This window comes from Melanostigma gelatinosum (assembly GCF_949748355.1).
Source record: "Melanostigma gelatinosum genome assembly, chromosome: 18".
NCBI lineage: Eukaryota > Metazoa > Chordata > Actinopteri > Perciformes > Zoarcidae > Melanostigma > Melanostigma gelatinosum.
The window spans coordinates 11,441,766-11,468,289 of record NC_136651.1 but is presented as its reverse complement, the minus strand read 5'-3'; the positions used below and the strand labels follow the sequence as shown (position 1 = coordinate 11,468,289).

Below are 26,524 nucleotides of genomic sequence, written 5' to 3'. Positions count from 1 at the left end.
CTTAACCCAGGGACGGAGTTAAGGATCTCTTTCCTCTGTTTTCTACACTTCCTTTCTTTCTTGGCAGCTCGTTAGTGACCACAACTGTTCCAGTTAAACCGTTTGACATTTAACACCCTCACACAAAGAGGCTGAAGGAGAAAATACATTGAAAAAGAAGGAAGATGAAGTGAGGAGCAGAATAATTTCATAAGAATCTGGAGCTTGAATAAGAGAGTGTTGTCGGGGACACAGTGAGCTGTCAGACCTCAGCTCCTGAAGGGTGTCATCACACGTGTGTGTGTGTGTGTGTGTGTGAGACCATGTGGGTTATTTGAGTTTCTCTTGTAACTAGACCGTCCTTATTAATGAAATTATCTTTAAATCTCTGGTTCTAATGGAGGCAGCCTTGGGCCAGACAGACTGGAGATTTAAAAAGGCAGGAAATACAATTTAGTGAATTAATGATAATTAATGGTTAATTATTAACGACAAGTCCTGTTCCTGTGGCTCCGTAAAGTTCATTTTAATATTAATATAAAACATTTTGTTATAAAGTGTGAAGAAGACGGCTGAAATTAATCATTTCAGTCATGCCTCACTTCATCCCTCCTTTCTATTCTAACCCTCTTTTCCTCCTTCACATCCTCTCTCGTGTCCTTTCTTCCTCCTGCCTCCCCTTCCTTCCTTCCCGTCTCCACCTTTCTCCGTTCATCCATGTTTCCCGCTTCGTTCTGCTACTCTCCCTTGCAGTCTATATTCTTCACTACTTCCCCACTTTTCCTCCCTCACCTCCCTTTTCCTTCTGCTCTGCACGTCCTTCCTTGTGGCTCTATTATTCTTATCTAAATCAGGCACACCCTGTCGTTCTCTGTCCTTTATGTCATCCTGATTTCTATCTTCCTAATCTCTCATCCTCCACCTCCCACACTTACGCATCATATTCCGCTTAAGTCCCTCTCTTCACCACACATACACCTTTTCCATCTCCCTCATTCTGTTCCTTTATTGCCTTTCCCTCTCTTGTTCTCATCTTTCTAACCTCCCTTATGCTTTTTCTCCCACTTAAATCCTGCCTTTCCTCTCTCTCTCTCTCTCTCTCTCTCTCTCTCTGTCTGTCTCCCTCTCTCTTCCTTGCTCCCACTCGGTCTCTCCGTCTTCTCACCGTGTCGGAGAGGCCGACAGGAAGGAAGTGTGTAATGAAACGGCCATATCTAGCACACTGCCCAAATTGACCTGGAATGAATGGAGTCACTGATCAGCTGAAGCTGTGCAGATGAAGAAGTAGGGGGCGGGGCGATAAAAAAAAAAAAAAGAAGCTGATGTAGTACACAGTTTATACTGTAAGACGGAATGAGTACACAAACATGTTTAATTTGTGTATCGGTGCACAATCAGCAACGCTGTTTGTGTGTTTACTTGGGACTGTTATTATATTACCTGTGAGCTGCGTTTGAAATAATAGAAGAGTACGGAAGAGAAACTTTCTCCTGCTGCGTTCTGCCTTAAAATCGATACTTGGCAAAGTCCATGAATTCAGTCATTTCAGCTGAAGGAGGAAGCGATCTGTATTCAAGAGAATTCCTCTGCTGTTTGAACAGAGAACTGAGACGCAGACAGGCAACAGCTAAAGAGAGTGAAAGTTAGAAAAAGCACGGACAAACAGAAAGAGACAGCATGAGGGGATGCATCCTCTCCAAAGTCACTGAAGTTTGTTTATTATTGATGTCACTCTGAGTGCATGCTGTAAAAATTGATTTCTTAAAAACACTTGATCCTTCAATGTGATTTGGCTTTCGTAATACACGACGCTAATCTGCTCATCTGCCACCACCGGCCACGCTGCTGTTAATGACAGAGAGAAAATGGACATACCACTGGGATATCAAGCACTACTATAGCGTGTGTGTGTGTGTGTGTGTGTGTGTGTGTTGTGGAGTAGAAGCCCATTAGGGAATTGGTCCACATCTGGACGACCCCAGCTGTCCTCATGCGCTCACACATCGTACTGTAACATATACGTTTCAGAATAACAACGATCCATAGACGACCCCTTCTGACAATCAATTGTCAATTCTCTCCAAAATAATTTAAGAGACCCGTTTTGATTTATCTGCGACCCATTCTTGTGCTTTACCTCAAGCCTTGAACCTCATTGTTTCAATAGATGTTATGAAGATACAGCTGGACCAAACATGAGGTTAAAGGGAAAAACTAAATCCAATCCATCTTCAGAGATTGACATTCTATATTTATTCTTTCTTTCTATATCTCACCTCTCTCTCTCCTGCCACACACACACACACACACTCTCACACACACACAGGGGTGGGAGTGTTCCAGCTTTGTGTGTTGGCAAACATGAGTTTAGCAGTGAAGAGCCTTTCAAGCGGGATTAAGCTGCGAAGTGTCAATGGATCAGACAACTAGGCCAAAGAGCATATCACTTACACTGCAACAATCAGCATGGACAGTAGTATGTAAAGTAGTGCGGTAGATTAATGGTAAAAAGGAAACAGACACACACTGTATGCATATTCTTCCCACAGCCTATGGACTGTGGAGCCTCGGCAGAGCGCTGGCAGCACCATCTGTTCCTGCTGAAATCAGCACAGCAGGAGCCTACCAACACACACGCACGCGTGCGCACACACACACACACACACACACACACACGCACAGAGAGTTGCAGCGTGCTTCAGTTCTGGCATAGTGATAGTCTATTTATTCCCCACGCTGACGCAGGACAGTATTCAATGGTGTGTGTGTGGCAGTTAAGTTTTCAGTTAAAAGTAAGGTAACCCATGGAGATGACAGGTGTGTCTGAGATGACTAATGCTCTGCTAATTTTAAGATGATGTGGATGCACAAATGTATTATGTAGCCAGGTAGCCTAGTCGGTCAGCACACACACACGCTCACGCTGCTTTTCTGCCTTTTAATAATCGACCGAGGGGAGTTGCTGTCAATGTTATCTATTTCCCTTCCAGAAGCAACATCAGCGTTTCCTCTGCTTTCTGCCATCTCATCAATCCTCTGTGGTCTGACCTCCTCTGGCCTCCACCTGCACAGAACTGTACTGTCGCGCTCTAAAACATATACAGGGTGGCAGGGTTGTGTGACTCACGTTTTAGACTGAAATTTGATGACCACGGCGGAAGGCTACGCCTACAAATAGAAGACAGACGGGAAAATGTTACCTAAAAGGAGCTCATCAGCAGTCACGGATTAGAATGGTCATTCATCCTCTTCTCATCACAAAAATAAACCATAAACAAACGTAAACAAATAAGGCTGACAATTGCATGTAATAACAGACATACTGACACTGAACGATAATAAAACATAAGAGGAGGAGGAGGAGGAGGAGATGAATTGGAACAGACCAGGTGCGTAAGTTGAGATCAGCGGGGAAATCAGCAAGGCAGTCGGTATGAGAAGTAATTGCTTTTGTGTTTTGTTCAGTGGAGTCGGTGAGTGTCCACAGTGAGGAGAGGGCACTCGCGCTTACTTTTCAGTGTTTGACATTTTACTCCACAATATGTACCGGTAACTATAAAATTGCATTGTTACTGAAAACATCAATAAATGAAACTTAGCAATTATAGAAGTCTAGCTCGCCGTTTCATAAAACTAAAAAAAACACAAATGTCTTGAAAAGTGTACCAATTTTAATGTTAACATGTATGGAAATATATAATTTGCATTCCCCTTCACTCCCCAGCAGGGCTCGTTCCGAGGACTGGAATCCAGAGCCCTAGTTTTAAATTCATGTTGTGATGTTTTAATGCGCCAATTCCTGAAAGTGATTTCAAGTTGCAGTTGGCGGCAGTTCTGCCTGTTGTCACACCTCTTAATTCATCTCCATGCCAAGTGCTCAACAATTGCAGTGTTGTCGAGAAACGGACAAAGAAAACAAACCAGAAAAACAACAGCATAAATCAATCAATAAGGGAGGAGCAGCTTGGAGAAAGGAGAGAGAAAAACAGACGGAGAGAGAGAGATGGCAAAAGCAGCCATGAAGGAATATAAATTATTTAAAGTGTGTACATACACCTTTAAGAGAACGAAGAATTAACAGACAACAACACGCTTCCCCACCTTCATCGTGACGCACATGCAGTTCATACCTGAGTCCATATCCCCCGGTGTCCTTTGTTCAAATATCCTGAAAGCATGTGTCGATAGTGCTGCATATTTCTGCATTAATGAGGCAGAATGCAGACGATACCCACAGCATGTCACTTCCTCCTGAGCATGCCTCACTATGTAAGGAGTATGTTAAAGAGGCTCGTGCATTCTTGTGTTTTGGCTGTTTCCTGTACCTTGTGGTGTATTTGTACAGGGGGAAAATGTAGGAATTTGTGGTCAGGAAGAAAATTTGTTGTTGGGGGGGGGGGGGGGGGGAAACAGCATTTTTGCAGAATTTAAGTTCAGTCTCAAGATCTGTTAGACAGTTAACAACCTAGCTGCTTTCTCTTACGGCTAACTCCTCCATTACATTCATATCAAAGGAGCTTCTCACGACCACTCTCCGTTTCCCTCTGAGGGTGATCTCACCGTTGCACTTCCAGGTTCTCTCGGACACCTCGGGGTTCTACTCGGTGTAGTTCCTCGTTCACAAAAAGATTGAACCGCTACTGGTCAGGCATTCCACTCATATTTTGATGCCCGGCTGTATTCTTTTCGCAATTCCGGTGCAAGGAATGCATGACGTCCTACGCTACGTGAGCCAGTAAAGCCTTAACCGTGAACTAAGCGAAGGCAACCTCATACACTCGTCTTATCTGGGCATATCGCTCAACTGTCAATGGACTACAGCCTCTTACTTTGGCTGTGGGGCAAGCTTACTCTAGGCTCCACAGGACGTGCCCCTCACATCTGGATAAATGGTCTCCACATGCTGCACACCGAGTGCAACAAGAACAAGAGGGCTCAGAGTGTCCAACCTTTGCCTCCGGCCCTAAAACAATAAAAGGAACGGTGTATCTAACCAAGAGGCTTCTCTCTCCCGCCCTCTCTCTTTGAAGTGTCTCCCTTCCTCTGTTTGACTCAGGTTTTCCTTACGCTAGATACACCCTGGGTATTGTTATTGTCTGTTTCTTCTTCTTCTTCTTCTCGTGACTCCTTATCTACAAAGGAAGTACTTCCTTAATTCTAGGAAGGCACGGGAGTGTAGAACTAAAAAGAAATGTAAGTTGTCTTCTGGGGAAGAAATTGTTGTTTTATTTCTGGGAAGGAAATCAGTTCATTGTGGGAGGTTACACTGCATAACTGGACTGTTTGGTGGCACATTGTCACTAAGTCGCGTTGGTAGTCAATGAGGATGTTCAGTGTGTGTTTGTCTGAATGTAATCCATTTAGCTTTGTTGGCATATTTGTGGTGCTTGTTATAGTTTTGACATTATGAAATCCTGCAACTGGAGAGTAGTCTTTGCTGCTCTCCTTGTGCAAATGGTAGCAACTGTTTTTTTTTTTATCATAAGTACTTTTTATCAGCATGACTGTGAGCCATTTAACTCTCGTGGCAACAAAAGAAGACCCTCGGCCCTGCTTTCTCCAGCCTTCATATTGCAACTTCTCTTTTTCAGGCAGCCTGCTTGAAGTCGAGTCTGCTGTACTTCAAGCTTTTTTAACTGCTCCGTTGGCAGCTCAGAACAGATATAAAGACAGAGTGGAAGTAAGAAAATAGATGAGAAAAGCAGATGAAGCGTAAAGATTGTGTGGAAAACGGACATGTAAAGAAAATACACGAGTGTCTAGAGAATCTTCATTTTAAGCAAAATTCAGTGTTTACGTTTTGATGAAGAAAAGTGTGTGAAAAGAGTGAATATTCTTCTGGACCGTCTCCTTTCACCACTTTGAAGCTTTCCCGTGCAATCTCCTCCGCGGTCATAAAGAAACAGCTTTAGAAAGGAGTCTTTCCACCTCCATCTCTGTCCCAGCATGCATCTCTTCCTGCAACGCTGTCGATATTTCTGACCTCTTGTCTCACCATCTGTCTCTATCTGTCTCACCCCAGTAGAGGAACAGACAGGAAAACATCGCAGTCAGCTGTAGCACCGGTTTACACAATGCATACTCTTCACAACAGAGATGGTTAGAGAGAGGTGTAAGGGAGCGTGATTCTGCATCCATTTTCTGGTGTGTGTGTGTGTGTGTGTTTGTTTGTCCAACTCATTAGCACACACTTTTGCAGATGTTTTCCCAGATGCAAAAATTATGCCACCAATAAACCCTGGAGCCAGCCACACACAAGTCGGCACTAATATAACACACAGAGGGGACTCACACTCTCAATCAAACAGGCTTTAAGGTGTGTGTGTGTGTGTGTGATGAATGTGTGTGATGAATGTTCTCAACAGGATCAGAAATAGCACTGGTGAGAAGAGCAATCATGAGAGCAAAAATACTAAAAATAAAAAGAGAAAAATCAACAGTTGAGTTCTAAAATAACTTCAGAATAACATACCTGCCGGAAACATCAGCCATATTTACACCTGCTCACGATTAGCTTCATAGGGCTGCTTCATTGGAGTGCATAGAGACGTCTTTACAGTGGAGCTGGACGGAATCCACAGAGCTGCAAGTATGTTCCTCAGCATCCGCTTTTTATCTTATTGTACATATTATGTTTTTGGGGTTGTCTGTCCATCCGTCTGTATGTCCGTCTGTCGAATTCTCATTAACGTGACCAATTGCAGGTTTGAATGAGGAAATGTGTTGCTTTTCTTTGTTTAATATTTCGGTGACCTGAATATCTGAATATATATTTTGGGTTTGGGACCGTTCGGTAAAACAAGCAATTTGAAGACATCCCCTTGGGCTTGGGGTGAAATTGTGATAAGCAATAAAGAAATAAAGGGAAAGCGATGACTAGCGAGGTGGAAGTGAAATACACCGAGCGATGTCAGCTCGTATGAAGCAAACCAGTGGACTCTGTTTGTGCGAGATTATATCCAGCGTCTTTTTCCTGGGACAGGGCCGAGGGCTGTCTCGGCTATAATCACACTACAGATGTTTTTTTTTACAGTAGATCATTCGTTTGGGGGTTCTCTAAAAACTCCCCAACACAAAAAACCGCAGGGACTTTTTGGTTGTGGCTGTATTACGTTCGTCCTCCAGCTACCCGTGCATGTAACCGTCCATTAATTGGAGATGGCGAAATATTGACGGTGTGTCTTGAATTTTGATATGGACGAAACACTTCCAACCGGGCCTTCGTCGTTGATCATCAGTCCACAACGCGATGACTGATGATCTGATTACAATATTAAGTAGATAAACAAATCTCTAAAAAGGCGATGCATTGTGAATATAAGCTCCTCCAACACTAATTAGCACACTCTCTGGCTTTTCCTCAATCCGCTGTCTCCCTTCACTCCGTGTCTTCCACTGCTCATCTTCATTTGATGGTTATCAGATGAGAAAGGTGTAAATTGCTGCTCAGAGCCATCTCAGCAAAATTCCCCGGTTGTGCTATCTCTCCTGTAGCGTGCAATCACTTCCCTTCCCTGGCTCATTATCCTCTGCCTCAATCCTTTCATCTCCGGAGGGAAAATGGGACGTTTTCACCGACTCTTGGCGCAGGAAGGACACAGCACAGGTGTGTGTTTCCTTATGCATGAACTTCGAAGGGGGAAATATATTCAATAACTATGGAACCAAATTGAGGTGACGCATGTGTGTGTGTGTGTGCGCACATGCTAATGTCGATGAGCCACCACCAGTGTTAATGAGGCGGGGCCTCTGCCAGTTTTCCCCTCATCCTTTCTGCTCTGGAGAAAAACTCAAAATTCGTCATTAATGTCCCACCAGAATGGTGTGAATATGAGAGAAGAAGAAAAAGGGAGAGTGGATACTGGTGGGAGGCATGTAATAATTGGTCAGCTTGAGCCCAAGGAAGACAAATCCACAAGAGAATTCATGAACAGGCAGGCGACCCGTCGCCCTGCATGTGAGAACATGGTCCTCTCAGACTCTATTATTTTCGCACGGGTGTATTTTTCAGTCGTGTACACATGGTTTTAATTCGCGAAAAAATGAGAGGACACAAAGGGAGGGAACTGGTGTTGTTGTTTATCACTGAACTGTTCCGATAATGAGAATCGAATGGGGGGGCTGGCACGTTGTTATTATGCTTCTTGGCAGGGTGTCTGTTTGTGTGTGTGTGTGTGTGTGTGTATGCGCACCATAATATAGTGCGCATACACAATCCTAAGTGGCAGGCCAAGCTGGAAGAGAGCTTTAACCCCCTCAGGCACAAAGTGTTGGCTGTAAGGTAAAACTGGCAAAAGCACAAGTACACAGACACACAGACAGCGTCGCTGCCAGCGTCGCTGAGGAGGTGACTGCCAGTGTGGCAGGCCAGTGGCTTAGAGAAGGAGACCTGGAGAGGAAATGAGGAGCAGCCCTCCGGTGGAGTCTGTTTGCCCGAGGGGCCAGCTCAATATCTGCCATTCATGTTGTTTATCCCTTTCCCCTCTGTGCCCTTACTGCTTCGTATTCTCCTTATAGTTCTGCTCTTTGTCTCTTTTTTGCCCGCTCGCCTATGTGCTCCTCCTGTTCATGCGCATCTCACTGACCTTTCTTTAACTACTCCGTGCATCTCGATCCGTCTCCTCGCTCTCATTCCCTCTGGAGCCCGCTGAGCGTTCACTGAGAGGCTGCAGCTTCACCACCATTTAATCCCCCCCCCCCCCCCCCACAGGCAGGTCCGCTCACCAACATTCACATGTGTGTTTATCTTTTCGATCCCCCGACAGCATCCAGGTAGAATCCTGGATGTATGTTCAGCAGCCTCAAGGTGATGAGATACTCTGCACAGAAGAGACGGTGTTTATTTATCAGGTAGAGCGTATGAAAAGAGAACTGACAGTGATAGTCCTGCACGGTGCAACAGCAGAGATGCAGTCTGGTGTCTGTAGTGGAATCTAATAGACGGTTTTGGACTTTTGCTCAGACAAGACAAGAAAATTTGAAAATTTAAAGCATCACCTTAAGTTCTGGGAAGCTGATGGCCATTTTGGTCCCCTGATATTTTCATAGAAGAGTTGATCAATGGAGAAAATCATCAGCTGATGAACGGATAATGATAATGATTTTTGCTACCATGCCCAATTTTTGTCATCAGGTTTTTCTTATTTTTATATCCCATTTTAGCTCAATTATTCAACAATAAATGGTCAAAAACGTCTTGTTTTGTTTTTAATGAAATTAAGGCTGCTGCATTTCTCCACACCTGCTTGAATAGGCAACCCGTGACTGTGGAAGACCTTTGAGGAATCATCTCATCCACTCTTGTGTGAACACAGCTCTATAAATGTCATTGCAGTGGTTTGAGTTGGACCAGATGTGTCTGTGTACTGTCAGCGGTGCTACGGTTGACACTTCGTGCTGTGAATAGGAACGCTGTGTATCTGTTCAGCTCGGCTCGCTCCGCCTGTGTGTTCAGAGCGTCACCAGATGTTTCGGTTACTTTACGGAGCCCTAAGATGAGCTAGAAGTCACAAGTAATTGAAGTTCAAGGTTTCAATTATTTTACTTTTTTTATTTTTAATCATTAAGTCACAAAAACAGGCATGGAAAACCATAAATAATTAGTTTACTGACCTTGAATAATTGAATGATAATTTAGTTTTGTTCTGTGTGTTAAATAGAGCTTTCTCTGTTTTCAGTATTATTTTACTGTCACCTCTGTTCACTGAAAGGACTAAAAGCCAGGAAGGGATAAGGATAGAAACACAACTGTCACAAATAGTATCGGAAGGACCACTCTAGCACAGCGGTCCGGCTCTCGCCGAGCACTAAACATTGTAATTTCATGTCCAGCTCTGAGTTTTGTCGCTCCCTGTTCTGTCCCCTCTCTTGCTGTTCCCTTTCTCTACTGTTCATCACGGGGGGATCCGGAAGCTCTAAAACATTTCTCCAGTAATGCATAGTATTCTTTTTCACAATTTCATCCCTGCTTCTTCTATAAAGTGGTTGGAAATATCATTGTGTGTGTGTGTGTGTGTGTGTGTGTCTTTTTCCAGAAGAACAGAAGAAAGACTAGTTTACATATAGACTGTCAATGTGTGTGTGTGTAAATGGAGGAGGGTGTGGCTTAAGTGTGTAACCCAGTGTATAGAAACAAGAACATGTTTGTATTACATCCCCCTCCCTCTGACCCCTGCCAGCTCATGGAAAATAAATGAAAGCCTGTGTGTAGGTAGGTGTGTGTGTTTCCACATGGGTTGATCAACCATTCTGTCAGATCTTTTACTCAAGGACGGGGACTGCAGCCCATGTGAGAGTAAATGAATCGGGTGTTGAAGGGGGAATGAAGGCATGTGGGGAATAGGGTTCTGCAGGGTTAGACTAATGCTGGTTTAATGTGATGGGTTTGATGCTGGTTTTCAAAACATATTCTGTTGTATTAATAGTTTAGTTATGTTTAAAATCTACATTTATTTCCTTTTTTTTGGTGTTTTTATCTGGAGGAGAAGAAGCAGAATTGCAATTTCCCCCCTTGACACTACCTTCCTATAGTTGTTGATGCGCCGATTAACCTTTCATCCTTTTCTCCCCTTTCTCTCCGTTCCTCCATCCCTTCTTAGAAGCACAACCTCTCGTAGAGCGGTGGCCAGAGTGACAGAGGAGCACATGAGGAGCGTAAACGGCGTGACAGCAACATCCTGACCGGCAACCCCCCCCCCCCCCCCCCCCCCCCCCACCATCGTCAGAAGGAAGGAAACGTGCGACCACCCCTCCTGCAGGCATGGTAATACACACTCTGTGTGTGTGTGTGTGTGTGTGTGTGTGTGTGTGTGTGTGTGTGTGTGTGTGTGTGTGTGTGTGTGTGTGTGTGTGTGTGTGTGTGTGTGTGTGTGTGTGTGTGTGTGTGTGTGTGTGTGTGTGTGCCTGTGTTGTGGTTGCTTGGATGCTGGTGAATTATCCACATTCGAGTGAGGAAACACTCTCCAGACTAGAGGGTGTAAGAGTTCAAGATAAGAGATTGTGTAGATTTGTAGACGGGGTGGAAGTCCACAGGATACATGCTGACATTGGGGAAAGAGGAGAAGGAGAAGACTGAAAGCGATAGAGGAGGTGAAGAAGAAGAAGAACAATGAAAGGAAACCGAAGAGGACAGGAGTGTTAAACAGAGAAACCACAATCAGTCTAATTACTCTTGGCTGTTTATTAGGTTTTAGATGTTTTTCTTGTGATTTTAATCCGAAGACAATGAATTTGTTCTCCTCCATAAGCTTATATTCCTATAGTTGAGTAATTATGCAAGGAATGAATGTGTCAAATACTGCCCGTATTCATTTGTTGACAATAAATAAAAAAGAAAAATGAAAATGAGGTTTGTTCCTCAGCACAAGAGCCGTATTACGAGAGGAAGAAGATGCAGAAAAACAGCTAGTGTGTTGTTGAGGAGGATGGGAGGGCGTCTCAAAAGATCAAAGAGAGCAGCGGGGGCAGATAAGACCGTAAAAACATAAATGATGGACAGAAACCTGGTAGATGAAAAGCACAAAGGATATAGGAAGCAAAGGGAGAAGTGTGGAGTGAAGAAATCGGGTGGAGAAGTGAGGTTAGAGGGAGGGGAGAGAGAGAGAGAGAGAGAGAGACTGATTGATTAATGCTCTTGGCCTGTGACAGTGGGAGCTTTTCCCCCCGAGGGGGGCGAGCGGAGCAAAGGAACAATTATTAAAAACTAGAACAAGAGGAGGAAGGAGGAAAAAATGAGCGGAGGAAGGAAGAGAGGGTGGAAGAGTGGTTTGTAGGGGAGGGTGGAAGAATGGAAAGGGGGAGGACAGGGGAGAAAAATGAATGATTGAGAGAAAACAAGATGTTGCTGATGGTGACGAGGCTGGACCCCGCAGAAGAGGGCACATGGTTGAGCTCATAAATAACCAAGGGTAATGAGACTAGTGTGTGTGTGTGTGTGTGTGCGCGCAGCTTGCGTTTGCAAGCTGCGCGCACACAGTAGTGTGCTAAGTCTTGAGTTATGATGATGCAGCAAATACTGAGGGTGACCTCGGCAAAGGGTGTCACCGCGCAAACCGCACAAAACACCAAACAGCTTCTTCATTGACTTTCCTCTCAGCTGTCTGCATGTAATGAATTTACATGTCCACAGTGCTCCTCTGCGTCTTCACTCTCTCTCTCTCTCTCACACACACGGCTTGATTATTTAGTATCTGTCCGGCATGTTTCATGGCTCCGTCCTTGTACTTGTCATCGCTGGTTCAGTGCTCGGTTTCTGGAGGAGACGCCGCGGAGGTGTTGCCAAGCGGAAAGTTTTCGCAATTTTTGTGGTTTCAGTTTGGCTTCTCATATCATGTCAAATACTCCTTTCTCTACAATTAGTAACAGACATAACCGCGTTCCCTTAAAAGAATGAAAAACAAATACTCAATAAGGTTTTAAAAGCTTTTGTCGAAACAGGGAAACATATTTCATTAGAACGTTTTCCTGTTCTTCCGTATGACATTATTTTATTGTGTTCTGCCATTTCCCTCCCGTGGCCGTACTCAATACTGTAATAGTATGCCCAGAAATAGTGTAATGTCAGCTCATCTGCTTCCAGCGCTCCGGTCGTAATATTTTACAGGCCCACTATAAACCTTTAAAACCATGCTGACACATTGAAGGGGGGGCAAAGGGCAGAGAAAAGAAACTCTTCCTTTAGTGCAAAGCAGGCTGGGTACTGTAGTTTGGAGTGGCTGGTTTACAAGCTTGATTGATGACAGCACATTTTAGATGAAGGTGTTTTGCAGACGGTGATGAATATGTTTTGTTTTTCCATTTATCCTTTTTTTTTTTATGAAATGTTTATCGGGACAGTTGAGAGGACCGGTTTGACGTGGACAGCCTGTTTTGTTGTTTTGCTGCTAGATGATTTATCGCATACATTTTGATGTATGTTTACCCTGCTGTCGTGTGTAAGGGTCTGAACACATGTGGCAATGAGAGAGAGAGAGAGACCCCAATAAAACCGGATGGCAGAGTGCATCGGGTAGGCAGAGTGCAGATAAATCACAGGATGAATTTTTAATGCAATCTCCTCGAGGCTGCTGGATGTTACGGAGAAGGTGCTGAGTTTTATTTGTGTGTCTTTGTTGCAATCACTCCAAGCCTGTTTTGTGATGTTTTTTAAATTTTTTTTTTAATTTTTCTGTTCTGTTCTCCTTCACTTACTTTCATGTTAGATGTGACATTTTCTCTGAAAAAGTTTTGCGTGGTATTTATAGTTGGTGGTTTTTTTTTTCTTCCTGGCTTTCAGTGTATTTTTTACAACGAGGATGTGTTGTCAGCTTCAGTGCAGACAAATGTTTGTTTCTGCAGCTGGCTAAAAATATTAAAATCCAGTTGTTTTCATCTCCTTCTGTCGATCTCTACTGTCTGAGGCCTCCTTCATCTCAGGCTCTCCTCACAATGACCTCAAGCTGTGTGTGTGTGTGTTGTCCTCCAACCACTCGGCGTGCACTCCAGGCACATGACTTATTAAAAAAATAAGAGCACACAAACGCCTCAGGTGTGCTGCCTTATATTGTACAATGTTTCTCTATGGTGCTCTAAAAATAAATGATTTTTGGTAACGGTATGGAATCCAATCACAGCTGCTTTTGTTCCAGAGAGTCTTGTCCTTGGCATTGGGTCAGCTAGTTTTTAGAAGCTGGCCACACACAGAGAGAGAGAGAGAGAGAGGTCGCCGCCGCTACTGCTGTCCGGGTGCTTGTCTAACCATAACACCTTGAACTGAAAGGCTTTCATTTCAGGGCGTAAAGCACATTATGAGGCTGGGGGAGGGGGGGGGGGGGGCATGATGGATGGAGGTGACGGAAGTAGCGCGTGGGTAATATTTGGGTTTATGTGCATGTGTCATTCATAATTTTTTATTTTTAAGTGACGAATATGTTGGATTTTTTTAGTACCCAGCGAGTAGTAAATGCTGTGTAGTGTGGTTATGTAACATGGGCCTGCCAGCCGGAGCACGACATGGAGTGTAATTATGGTCTAACAGCACTACGCAACTATGGCATTCGAATGTATACACACAAAGCACAGCGCATGGTGTGCGCTGGGGGCTTGCAGACAGCTGGGGTGTGACAGTGCGAGTGGATTTCTGTTTCTGATTCCTAGAGGGGAAGAATCACAAGCAACAGATTCCCTTGTAAAGTCACATCTGGCTCTTTACGAAGTTGTCATTTTGTTTTGGACGTCGGAGCTTTAGCGAAACAATTTGCTTTTTGAGCTAAATGTTGAATTTATGCTAAAACTCCTGGCCTGCACACTGCCATGCCACAATGTAGATTTCATTTCTTGATAATAATTTGCATCATTACTTTGGGAACACGAGCAGTGAGACAACCAGACGGGTTTTAATTGAACATGTCAATTAAATGTCAGAAGAGTATTTCTGACATTTAGTGTGCACTCAAAACAAAGTGCTTTGGATAATGTGGCTAAACTGTTGGCTTGTTTACAACTTGTCTGATACTCTCTACTGCTCGTGTGTCTCGTCCTTGCACACTTTGTTGTGGAGATGTTGCCAGGTTTCATTTTTTACGGGTACTTAGCAAAACGTCAAAGCTGCGCCCTTTCTTCAGTGATGCAAAACCAAAGATCCTGCAATTCGATGTCTGGTTGGATTGTAATTGTTTTCTCCCGAAACGGGGCGTGGGGGATGAGAGCCCACTCTGGATGTATATTTCAATTTGTTGAGATAGCAGCATTAGCTTTGGCTCTATAAGACACCTGAACTGAATTCCCACTTCCAAGGATCAGCTTTAGGTCAATGTGCTGGAATTGGACAGTTTTATTTTGGTTAGTTATTGACACCGGGGGTTTTTACAGGCATCTGGTTAGAGATCTGTGATTTATTTCACTCTCAATCACACGCTCACACATCGCTCACTTGGACAGGAGAACATATTGCGTGATTGACCTCTGGGTCAGGGTGGATTCAAGGACAGCCAAGGTGTTGTCTTTAGCAGACTGAGGGTGTGTCTTTTTAATCAGGTTGTGAAGACGGCACGAGAGCAACTCGCACTGATTCACCACACAGCATTTCAGACGTATAGTTTTCTTTTTTTTGGTCCATTCAATTTGAAGAAGGTTTTGATAAAACACCGCATATAGCATTTAGTTTTTGCAGTTACCGTGACATTTTCATTAAGAACTAGTGTGAAATCCTGCGTCACTTCCTATCTCGGCCACAGGCGCTTACTTATCGTGTCGCTTGTCTAAATGTCTGCAACATTATCTGGACACACGCTGGCCTCGGGGGTCTATTCCTGTCACTGAGTCCTCCTTTACTGCTCTGATTTACATGGTGATCAGAGCGGCTGGGCAACAACTCCCCCATGGTCGAGCAATACCGACACACACACACACACACACACACACATCGACACACTCTTCCTAATGTGGTTTATGGCTGCAGAAGCTCACATTAGCAACGGCTCATAAAACCTACGACTGTTGGTGTGTTAAACACTGCTAAGAGAGATACACATGGAGGCACACTCGCTTTATTTGTACAATGCTTTTTGCTGAAGCCAAAAATACAATGTTTTCTCTATAAAGAGGTAAAACATTACTCATAGCTCAATAAAGGAACAGTGCGGTGATTCCCAATATTCAGTAACAATCGAATCAATGAGAAATGCATCAACAAATGTATCTTATTTTCTTAGCCAGGGATTATATTTATAGATTATATTTCGTTCATGTGTCGTATATATTGTTGTTGGTTCATTTTCTGTCCATCAACTCATCAATTGAAACTGTATTGACTGTATTGTTTCTCCAAAGAATGACGCATGCCTCATACCGCGCATGAAGATGTGCGGCGCTGCCGAATATTCGCGCCACACGCTACATACTGAGCTACACCGGCTTTGAGGCTGCCGGTATTGTGCGGTGCTTGTCCTCCATTCTGTTAATAGCTTTCTCACTCAATCTGGTGAAAGAGAATGTCACCAGTTCAATTAAGAATGGGATGAAAAGTGTGTGTGTGTAGATTGATAGTAGTGCTCAAGCTACACTATCCATACTACAACAAAAAAGGTCATCGTGTGTGTATGTGTGTGTGTGTAAATTAGCATGCCTGGTGTGCGGTTCTCTTTGAGTAGATGTGTGTAGTGAGTGAAGGGAAATGTGGGTCTTGCGGATAAGCAGCTTGTTGAGAGCAGCCTACTCGTGTTAAATTGGGTTATGCACATCAGGCGCCCCAGCACTGCGCGACTACCTCTCCTGATTAAACGTGAACCTCATCCTTCAGATTCAGGTAACCAGGTGAGAGACAATACCGTGTAGTCTTGTTTCTCTCACAAATGATAAAATAAAGAGTGGTGAAGAGATATTAAACTACAAACAACAATGTGTTATGACAAGCAATGTACATGTATAGATATACTGTACATTCCTTATTTATTGTATTGTTTTCTGTTATTAACACAGTTGCCCCAGAGTATTTATGTGATGTGTATTGCTGCAAATGTTACGCTTTGATAATAGATTACAATGCACTCTCAATGTAATTATGCCTGCAGAGGGTTATCCCATCGACCTTTCTCTACATTGCCACTTAAGCTCCCCCGTTGGATCAGTTTTACATTACATTAAATTAGATTAGTTTAAAGTCAGATGTTTGAACAATCTCTCGCGTAACAAAGCCAACCCCTGAACCCTCCGTGACATGTGTAAACAGCTGACACATAATGTGCCTGGTGTTTTCATATAAACGCACAGGGACCCATCTGGGTGGTACTAATTGCAGAGTGTGAATCCCAAAAGTCGCAGCTGCACCTGGTACTCTCCTCCATCTCTTTACTTTTCCATTCGTCTTTGAATTCAGCCTCCCCTGCATCGGCCATTTGATAATTCTCCCACAGCCTTTCACTGCCTTAACTCTCCCCTGTACCCCCCCCCCCCCCCCGACAGTAAGAAGGAGCAAATGAGAAAGACCGAAATAAATTCGCAGGGCCAGAATGTCTGATTGAATTGGGACAGGTGGAGAGGATATGAGGATGGTGGTCAGATGAATTTTCTACAGCTTGTGCGAACACGTGCTGAGTGTTCGCTGAGTTAGAAATTGATTTCTTTCCCATAAAAAAAGATATGTCTGCATGAAGCAACACACACAAAAAGCCGTTTTTTTTACTCGCGCTTGGTGGGACAGTAAGTGTGAATTAGTTTTTTGCAGTGCGGTTGTGGTGCGAGCGTGTTTTTTTTGATTTGGGTGTGTGATGGAGAGAATTCAAGAGGGAGACCAAAGCGTGATCGATTAAAGCTCAATCTGTTGTTGAAAGCCTCTCTCCTGTGGTGGCCTTGCTGCGTGTGTGTGTGTGTGTGCGTGCGTGCATTGTATGTGTGCATCTCTCTGTTTTTTGTGTTTCCTGTCTACTTTAATCAGAATGTACTAGATTTGATAACCAGCTCCTCATTCATCCTTCCTTTTCAGAGGTCTTTCCGTTCCTTTAGTAACGATGACCGCCACGTCATGGCAAAGCACTCCACCATCTACCCCTCCTCTCAGGAGCTGGAAGCCGTTCAGACGCTGGTGTCCACCGTCGAGTGCGCCCTCAAACACGTCTCCGATTGGCTGGATCAGACCAGCAGCAGTGTCCCCAGCCAGGTCGACGGCCAACCAGCAGACAGTACAGAGGAGGACGAGACCGGCAATGAGCCCAGCAATGAAACTGAGGGCTCCACTGACAGCTCCAGGTGAATGGATTTGTAATTTATATAAAATGTCATAAACCTTACATGACGTAGGAGGCAACATCCTCTTAAGGACTAGGTCGACATATTGGGAAAAAGAGGGATGTAGTAACATTTGAATTTAGCTGTAAACTGACATGCGTGTCCTCATTGTTAAAAGCTGCATGTTACCTGTCGCCTGCTTTTTCTCTACAAACAGAGAGCCCAGCAGCAGCGGCGGCGGCGGCGTGCTGTGTGGAGTGATGAGGATCGGCCTCGTGGCCAAAGGCCTCCTGATCAAAGGCGACATGGACCTGGAGCTGGTGCTGATGTGCAGAGATAAACCCACACGGACACTGCTGGACACAGTCTGTCACCATTTGCCCACACAGATAGAGGTTAGAAAACACGCACAGACCCCCCACGCATGCATACGGGCACATGATGCTGCTTTTTAGTCTGGCAAACACACTGCCACACACAACGCATCTCAGCCTGGCATGAAACCTTCAATCATAGTCTTCCAAATATGATCCAAAAAGCTCTATTTTTATTGCACTGTCCTCTCCCACGTCAGAAATTAAACTTTTTGGATGAGCTTCCACATTTGAGTGAGTGTTTCTGCTTGGATTTGGCAACGCTCACTGCTGTGTGTGTGTTTGTGTGTGTGTGTGTGTGTGTATAAAAGTGTTGAGGCAAGGCAAGGCATGTTTATTTGTATAGCACATTTCAACAAGAAGGTAATTCAAAGTGCTTCACATGAAACCATTAAAAGCATAAAGGCAAAAGTAAAGGAGATTTAAAACATACATTGAAACAATAAAAACAGTAATTTAAACAAAAAATAGCGTGGGACTCCAACCCCGCCTCGGGACTCTAACCCGGCCTCTCTGAGGTCTTAATTCAAAGTGCTTCACATAAAAGCATCAAAACATAAGACAAAAGAAAAGGAGATTTAACAGCAATTAAGAACAGTGTAAGAAATAAAATACAGCAGTAAAATGCAGAAATGCAGGAAATTGATTAATATATTAATTGAATGTGGTTCAATTAAAGGCAGCAGCAAACAGAAAAGTCTTCAATCTTGCTTTAAATGAGCTGAGGGTCTCAGCAGACCTGCAGCTTTCTGGGACTTTGTTCCAGATATGTGGAGCAGAAAAACTGAACGCTGCTTCTCCATGTTTAGTTCTGACTCTGGGAACAGAAAGTAGACCGGTCCCAGACGACCTGAGGGGTCGGGATGGTTCATAAGGTAGCAGCAGATCAGAGATGTATTTTGGCCCTAAACCATTCAGTGCTTTGTAAACCAACAGCAGGATTTTAAAGTCAATTCTTTGTTGGACAGGAAGCCAGTGCAAAGACATCAGAACTGGGGTGATGTGATCCACCCTCCTGGTCTTAGTGAGGACTCCAGCTGCAGCGTTCTGAATCAGCTGCAGCTTTCTGACGGACTTTTTACAGAGACCTGTAAACACACCATTACAGTAGTCCAGTCTGCTGAAGATAAATGCGTGGACAAGTTTTTCCAAATCCTGTTGAGACATAAGTCCTCTAATCCTTGATATATTCTTCAGGTGATAGGAGGCTGATTTTGTAATTGTCTTGATATGGCTGTTCAGGTTGAGGTCTGAATCCATAACTACACCTAGATTTCTGGCTTGGTTTGTGGGTTTTAACATCAGTGATTGAAGCTGAGCAGTGATTTTCAATTGTTCGTCCTTGGTACCAAAAACAATTACTTCTGTTTTGTCTTTGTTTAATTGAAGAAAATTCTGGCACAATCAGTTGTTATTTGTAGCAAATAAGGCGCGTGTATTGAGTGTTGAGAGAAGCTTGTTGGCATAAGAAGGCAAGCGGCAGCAATGTCGTCAAGTGGGAAGCTGAGAGGGGTTTGAGTATGTATGTGTGATTAATGATCCCGTCGCTACCTCAGTGTCTGCTTTCCTCATTAGCAAGTCATGATACAGAAATACAAAACACACTGACCCCTAAAATGCACACGGAGTGCACAGAAGATGCAGGCACAAATAGGCATGACATGTTTTCGTTTTTACATGCTGTGACATGTAATCTTAAATGATCTGGGAATTCAATTGTATTGAACTTTTCAGGCCTTATGTAGCTTCCAGGGATTAGAGGCCCACTTGTAAACACTATCATTGTCAGATGCATATATATATATATATATCTATATACGTAGGTGTATACAATGACTGCTGTTCAACAACTAGTGCAAAAATTACGCAATGAATAGATTTTGCCCCTGAGCCTCTTCTCTGCCTATTGCCTTTAGTAGTTAAGTGGTGTGAGGGAGGAAACAATATTACGTGTGTGTGTGTGTGTGTGTGTGTGTGTGTGTGTGTGTGTGTGTGTGTGTGTGTGTGTGTGTGTGTGTGTGTGTGTGTGTGTGTGTGTGTGTGTGTGTGTGTGTGTGTGTGTGTGTGTGTGTGTGTGTGTGTGTGTGTGTGTGTGTGCGCGCGTGTGTGTGTGCGGAGGGGTAATCTCATGTCTCGGCCCACTGAACAGAGTTTTTGATTTTCTCATCAAGGCCAAATGGGATGTAGATGGGCCCTCTGCCAGATACAACATAAAACAAATACACACACTCCTTCACTTATGCTGTGATTTAGTTCACATCTTCTGTTTGTTCAATATGTACAGTCGGTTATGACATTATATGGTTTTGTGAGTCTGTGTGTACCTGTTTTTACCTGCGGGGCTAATGCAGGTCTTTCTGAGATTTGAGTAGAGATTTTGTCGTTGTTTTTGTTATTAATTATTGTATGTAGTCACATGTGTGCTTAAATGCATGACTGTATCAAGTAACGCATGTGGATCAATATGGATGTTGTAGTGTTGACACGCATGTGACTTTTAAAACAAGTGTTTTTGCACTTTATCATGTGTGGACAAGCAAGTTTGATACTTCTCACATTTTAAAAGCAGGCTCAGATTTATTTTCCTCTCTTTATTTTTGTATCTGCACGGAGGCATGTTGTGACCTCGGCCGCTCTGACCATCTAGTTATGTTCGTTTGACACATGACAGAAGCTGACAGAAGAGAAATATGAGGTCACAAGCTCCTTGCCCGAGGCGGCCATCTTGGTACGAACTACGACAGACCCTAAACTCACGCTGACGATCAGCCTCACCTCGCCAACTATGAGGGAAGATGAGGAGGAGGAAGAGGAGGAGGAAGAAGAGGAGGAGATGGAGAATGGGGAGGAAAGACAAGAGGAGGAGGAGAAGGAGGAAAAGAAGAAGGAGGTGGAGGAGAAGAAGAAGGAGGAGGAGGAGGAGCAGGAAGTGGATGGTGAAAAGGAGGAGCAGGAGAAGCAGAATGGGCGAGGTAGGAACACACAAGTTGCAGTTTTTCCCTATTTCTCGGTACACACCCCAACACGTAATTTCATTTTAAAATGTATTTGTATATTTCAAAGAAGAGGTATGACCTCAGATGAGACGGCTGCAGGATGCATACAAGAGCTGAAACGCATCGGAATTGTTCAGTGTTCAGTCCAATAACACCCCCCCCCCCCCCCCCCGAGTAGCAGGAACTGATTATAAGTGGTTGCGGGAGGTGGGACGGCGAGGCCAGCAGGCCAGCGGAATTAATAACCGAGCAGTAGCAAGCTGCTCGTCCATCCTGTGGCTCCCGTCCAACTAGACACTCGGGTCTCAGAGAGAGATGAGAGATAGCACGGAGGTTAGCCGTACGTCACGCCACGAGCCACGAGTAAGACGGAGAGGAACGCTCGTATTTTTCTCTCTCGCACATCGAGAAGAGCACACGAGCAGCCGCACGGAGGAGGAGACATGCACACACACACACACACACACACACACACACACACAGCCGTATTTTGCACCTGACGGATAGAGATACCTGTCACACTAGATATTTAATTGCTCAGATATCGTCAGGCGCCCGTGGCATTGAGGGATGTGGACCAGTCCGTCTAATAGGGTCACATCGTGAAAAAAAAAAGGCGGGGTGCAACACTTTTACACATTAACACGTGCATTGACAGGCACAGATACCAGTAGTGTTTTACAATGTCCTATTTCTGTTTCCACTATTTCTGAAAGACACACAAGCTCATGCGCAAACAGCATGGTGCACACATTTAACAGGATTAAAAGCAGTAAGTCTTGGCTATTTAAATGCTTTGATCACTAGTGCCTTTTGATTTGATGTCAGGCAATCAATACATTGATTTAATATCGTGCGCGGTAATTTTATCTGCTACTTTAGTCAGTCACCATGTGGATCCGGGTTACTGTGTTTGATTGTATTCATTTTTACAAGACTATGTATAGTTTAGTATTTGATTGAATATGTGTTATTGCATGCCTGCGTGCTCTTTGAGCTTAGATGCAGGCCACAGAGGGAGGGAGGGAGGGGGGGCTGTGTCAATTTGTGGAGACACCGTAGCGAAGGGAATTTATTTTAATCTGACTAAAAGAGAGGACGGCGTCGATAACACAGAAGGAGATAATGATTAAAATAAGAGCGCGGAGCGAGGGTTCAGCCAGCAGAGCAGTGGGAGGACGAGCAGGCGAGAGGAGAAACACTGTAATGATCCACTAGCAGCAGAGAGGTCCCACATGCAGCCGTGTTCACGCTGACAGACCTTCAGATACACCGTTACACACCACATAGAAGCACAAATACACACACTGCCGCACGCATCGGACGGTGGGAGCGCTACGCTGCAAGAGTCCAGGGATAATGTGACATAGATGTGCTCAAGCTGCTGCACATTGCACACATTTGACATTTCAACTTAATATTTCTTCAGGGAAGGATTTTCTTTTCACGGCAGAGGGATTCAGAAAATATTTACCTCGTCGTGTTTTCATAGAGACCCAAGGGGCTCTTTAGCGTGTTTTATGTCACTTCCACTCGGTCCCGCACACAATAAACCCTCTTCAGAAACCCCATGTAACCGCACTCATTCACACACACCGGCGTTTGATTCGGCTCGCCTCGCACATCAGATGCACCGAATACTGAAGTAGCAGAATTGGTGAGCTCGTAGTAACTCAACCATCGGGGTGTGCTTGGCGGCATGAATCAAACGCTTCCATATAAAAGCGCAAGAATGCTCCTCTTTTTACCAACCCGACTCTGACTAAACCCTGCCTGGATCCCTCCTGTGTTGTGTTTGTCTGAGACTGGGTCAAACTATCTTAGATATTTTTTGTTGTTCTTTTCTTTTCAGTTCTACTTTAGGAGCGCTTGATTCTGTGTTTGCCCAGACAGGGAGTTTGATTTGTTTTCTCCGCAACATATTTCTTTGAACCTGTGAAAATCAAGTGCACCTTAAGTAATCCAGATGAAAAATTTAAACTTCTATTTTGACTCCTGCTTGCCGCGGATTGGATCAAAATGAATGAAATCCTCCTCAAATACACAGAGGAGAGATTGATTTACCTTGCTGGGCACAGCAAAATGAACAGACGTGTCCCAACAATGCCCGCACATTAAATCAAACACTCCTTAGGTATTTGTTTGGTGTATGTCTTTGGGGGGGGCTCTCCATCCCAAAAAGTTGTTTCCTCCCTCATGACTCCGGCTGCTTTCCCTTTCACTGATTGGTCAGTGACTGGATGGATGAAAACGACCTAATCACTGTTAATCAGTGCGTTTCATTTTCAACACATGTACTGTTTGTATTACTATGTCAACATGTGATGCAGTTAACACACGTTTGACTGATCACAGTGTTGAAAATGACACACCGTTTATAGAGGTGAGGTGGGTTTTTTCTGTGCATTCATCACAGATCCGTGACCCGTAGAGAGTCGGCGCTTTCTACAAGGAGGGGAACAACTTTGTGGCATGAAAAGCACCTTGTATGTACCAAAAATATCCATGCTTGTGTGTTCGTGAATGTGTACATTCGCACTCCACACCAAGTGCGTCTGCACACATTCACGCTCGCACAATTCAAACACACACACTCAGACATGACGTGTGTGTGTTTCACCTTCTCTACATTGGGTTGTTATTGTTTTGTGGCAGTGTTGGGTGCTGCTGCGCAGACAGTGGAGGCTGAGGAGGAGGAGGAGGGGGAGGTGCTGGATAGACACAGATGTCTGTTGGCCCTGGCAGCGCTGCGACACGCCAAGTGGTTCCAGGTCGGCACCCACTCACTTCCTGTCTTCCTGTCCGATGCTTATTGTAGCCTGACGATTTGCCCGGAGGGCATAGACTCACTGCCAGCTAATGCTGTGGTGCTAATGATCAGATCAGACTCATCTAGAAGAGATTACAAGTATGGGAACATGACCTACTATCATCACTTTTAATTGACACGTTAGAATTATTACAAGTGATCTTAAAGTTAAAGGCAATATGGCTGATAAACATGTGTTTATATGCATAGTCATCACCAGTTCAGCTAGCAAGATTGTTGTTTTTCAAAATCTTGAACAAATATTACACAAAAAGTGTATTTGTTTTGTGCGCCACCCACTGTATACAGTATATGAACTGGCAAAAATATGAATGTAAGAAGAATCCTAAGGCTACAAAAGCAATGAGTCCTTGTTTTTTCTTTTTGGCTATTATGTGAACCTGCCTGCTCTGTACAGTATGTCAGTGCTTCCCTTTGATTCCCCTCCCATACCCCTCCCCATCTATCTCCCAACTCACTTACCTTACTGACAACATTCTTTTTTTTTATTTAAAGAAATCCTTTTTGTCAAACATGATTCGTGAACTATATGCAAAATGTTTAGTGTCTTCAGAACAGATATTCATTCTCTTGTGAGGGTTTTGACAGAAACTATCACTTCATTGTGAAGTAGGCTGTTTATCTGTATGTGTTTGCACAAATACCACTCCTCCCGCACTCAATGTCTTCCCTTCCTCCCTCTTTCTCTTTAATCTTCCTTCTTGCATCCCTCCGCCTTTCCTTCTTCTCCCCTCGATCGCTCGATCTCTCTCAGGCTCGCGTGAACGGGCTCAAGTCCTGCGTTATCGTTCTCAGGATACTTAGAGACATGTGCAATAGACACCCCGTCTGGGAACCTGTCAAGGGATGGGTGAGTCTTTTGCCCGTGTTTGAGTGTTAATCCTGTGAAATAACAAGAAAGTGTTCAGGCCCCCTTGACCTTTCATTCATTTGAATGCTGTTGTCAGCATTTGTCTGCACCCTTCATCACCCTGCTGTAATGGGCGGTTCCTATTTCTGTTGAAATCTGAAGAGTTGTGCTCAAAGGTCATCCATAAGTGAACCGTGTGGCCCGTACAAGGCTGAAGAACCCAGAACAGGGTCTCATTAATATCTGACTGACAGAAGTACTTTTAATTGTGTTAGTAAGAAAGCTGAATTATGTTTATGTGAGAAAACAGCTACCGGTAAATATAGCATGTGTACACAACATTTAAGCAACAGATGGTGAGCCATTTTTCGAAATGTTGTTGCATGTTCATCTGTCTTCATATGTGTGTGCGTGTGTGTGTTCTTGCAGCCCTTAGAGCTCATCTGCGAGAAGGCAATAGCCACCTGCAACAGACCCCTCGGGGCTGGAGAGGCCCTGCGTCGAGTCATGGAGTGTCTGGCCTCAGGAATACTGCTACCAGGTATGGATCCATGGTGGATACACGAATATACACAGCGGGAGAGATTAAAGAAATCAACAGAGGCGCGTGTGTGTTTCCATGCAAATTGGCATCGCTGGTGAGCGTAGCGAGGTTTGGGTAGATGAGCGGATATGTCGAGGCTCTGCTCGGCACATTTTTTGAGCTGTTGCGCTCTAAGAGAGGTCGACACATTATCAGTGACCCAGCACAGCTGTCTGAGGAAAGTCATTACCGGTATTATGAAAGCATCTTAATTAGCAGCAGCTGCAGGGTTTCTTACAGAATGTTGGCCACCCGTGGCAAAAAATATTCAAAAGTACCGGTATGTCAAAGTTGAGTTTAATTTTACTTGATTTAAGAAATTGAGTTTGGATGCTAAATATATAATAAATATATTTTAGAAGGGGAAAGAGCAGTGTATATGAATGTGTGTATATATAGATACAACACAAATGTGGAGCAATCAGAGGATGAGGACTTTTGAATTAAGTGACTGGTTTGAATACCTCACAGCCAGTTTGACCAGTTACATTTAATGATGGCTGCTGTTGTCCATTATGATAGTCAGCATTTATTTCAGTGAAGCCTAATTAAATGTTTTTGAGCTGCAGTGTCAGTAAATAAAGTGACAACAACTGACTGTGTGTGTGTGTGTGTCATCTTCTTTGGCTTCCCCTAGGTGGTCCAGGTTTACACGACCCATGTGAGAAAGAGTCAACAAACACACTAGCCAACATGACCGACCAGCAGGCTGAGGCCATTACCTACCGTGCACAGGTACACATGCACGCACGCACGCACGCACGCACGCACGCACGCACGCACGCACGCACACACACACACACACAGAGGCACATCAACTTAAAGACACAGTTGTTATCACCCAGCTGCACTTGCCCTGAGCTATCAGTGTTTGGGAATCTGTGAGAAACACGCCTATTACCAGACAGAATGACCCCATCACCACCCTAACCACACGATCTGCATGCACAAACACACACACACTTGTGCGTGCGCTTCTCCAGAAAGCGCTATGTGGTGCTGCATTTTAATGATTGGTGTGGGAAACTACTGCCATTGTAAGCCATAAATCCATCTCTGACACCCCGAGGACAGTATTTGTGTGCATGCACTTTGGGGCGTGCGTGCCGTCATGTCCTTCTTCTCTCTCTCACACACACACACACACACACACACACACACACACACACACACACACACACACACTCGACTGAGCAGGGCAGCCGCTGAGCC

General features: G+C 44.3%; 1 protein-coding gene across 1 annotated transcript in view; it reads left to right on the top strand.

Moving 5' to 3' along the window:
• Positions 1-26,524, top strand: part of strbp (spermatid perinuclear RNA binding protein) — a 61,700-nt gene that overhangs the window by 23,267 nt on the left and 11,909 nt on the right. The window contains exons 3-10 of the mRNA XM_079288784.1: positions 10,578-10,741; positions 17,438-17,700; positions 17,897-18,074; positions 20,725-21,025; positions 23,705-23,820; positions 24,634-24,729; positions 25,159-25,270; positions 25,950-26,047. Coding sequence (XP_079144910.1) covers positions 10,739-10,741; positions 17,438-17,700; positions 17,897-18,074; positions 20,725-21,025; positions 23,705-23,820; positions 24,634-24,729; positions 25,159-25,270; positions 25,950-26,047 — 1,167 coding nt within the window. The 5' untranslated portion in view covers positions 10,578-10,738. The remainder of the gene's footprint in view (positions 1-10,577; positions 10,742-17,437; positions 17,701-17,896; positions 18,075-20,724; positions 21,026-23,704; positions 23,821-24,633; positions 24,730-25,158; positions 25,271-25,949; positions 26,048-26,524) is intronic.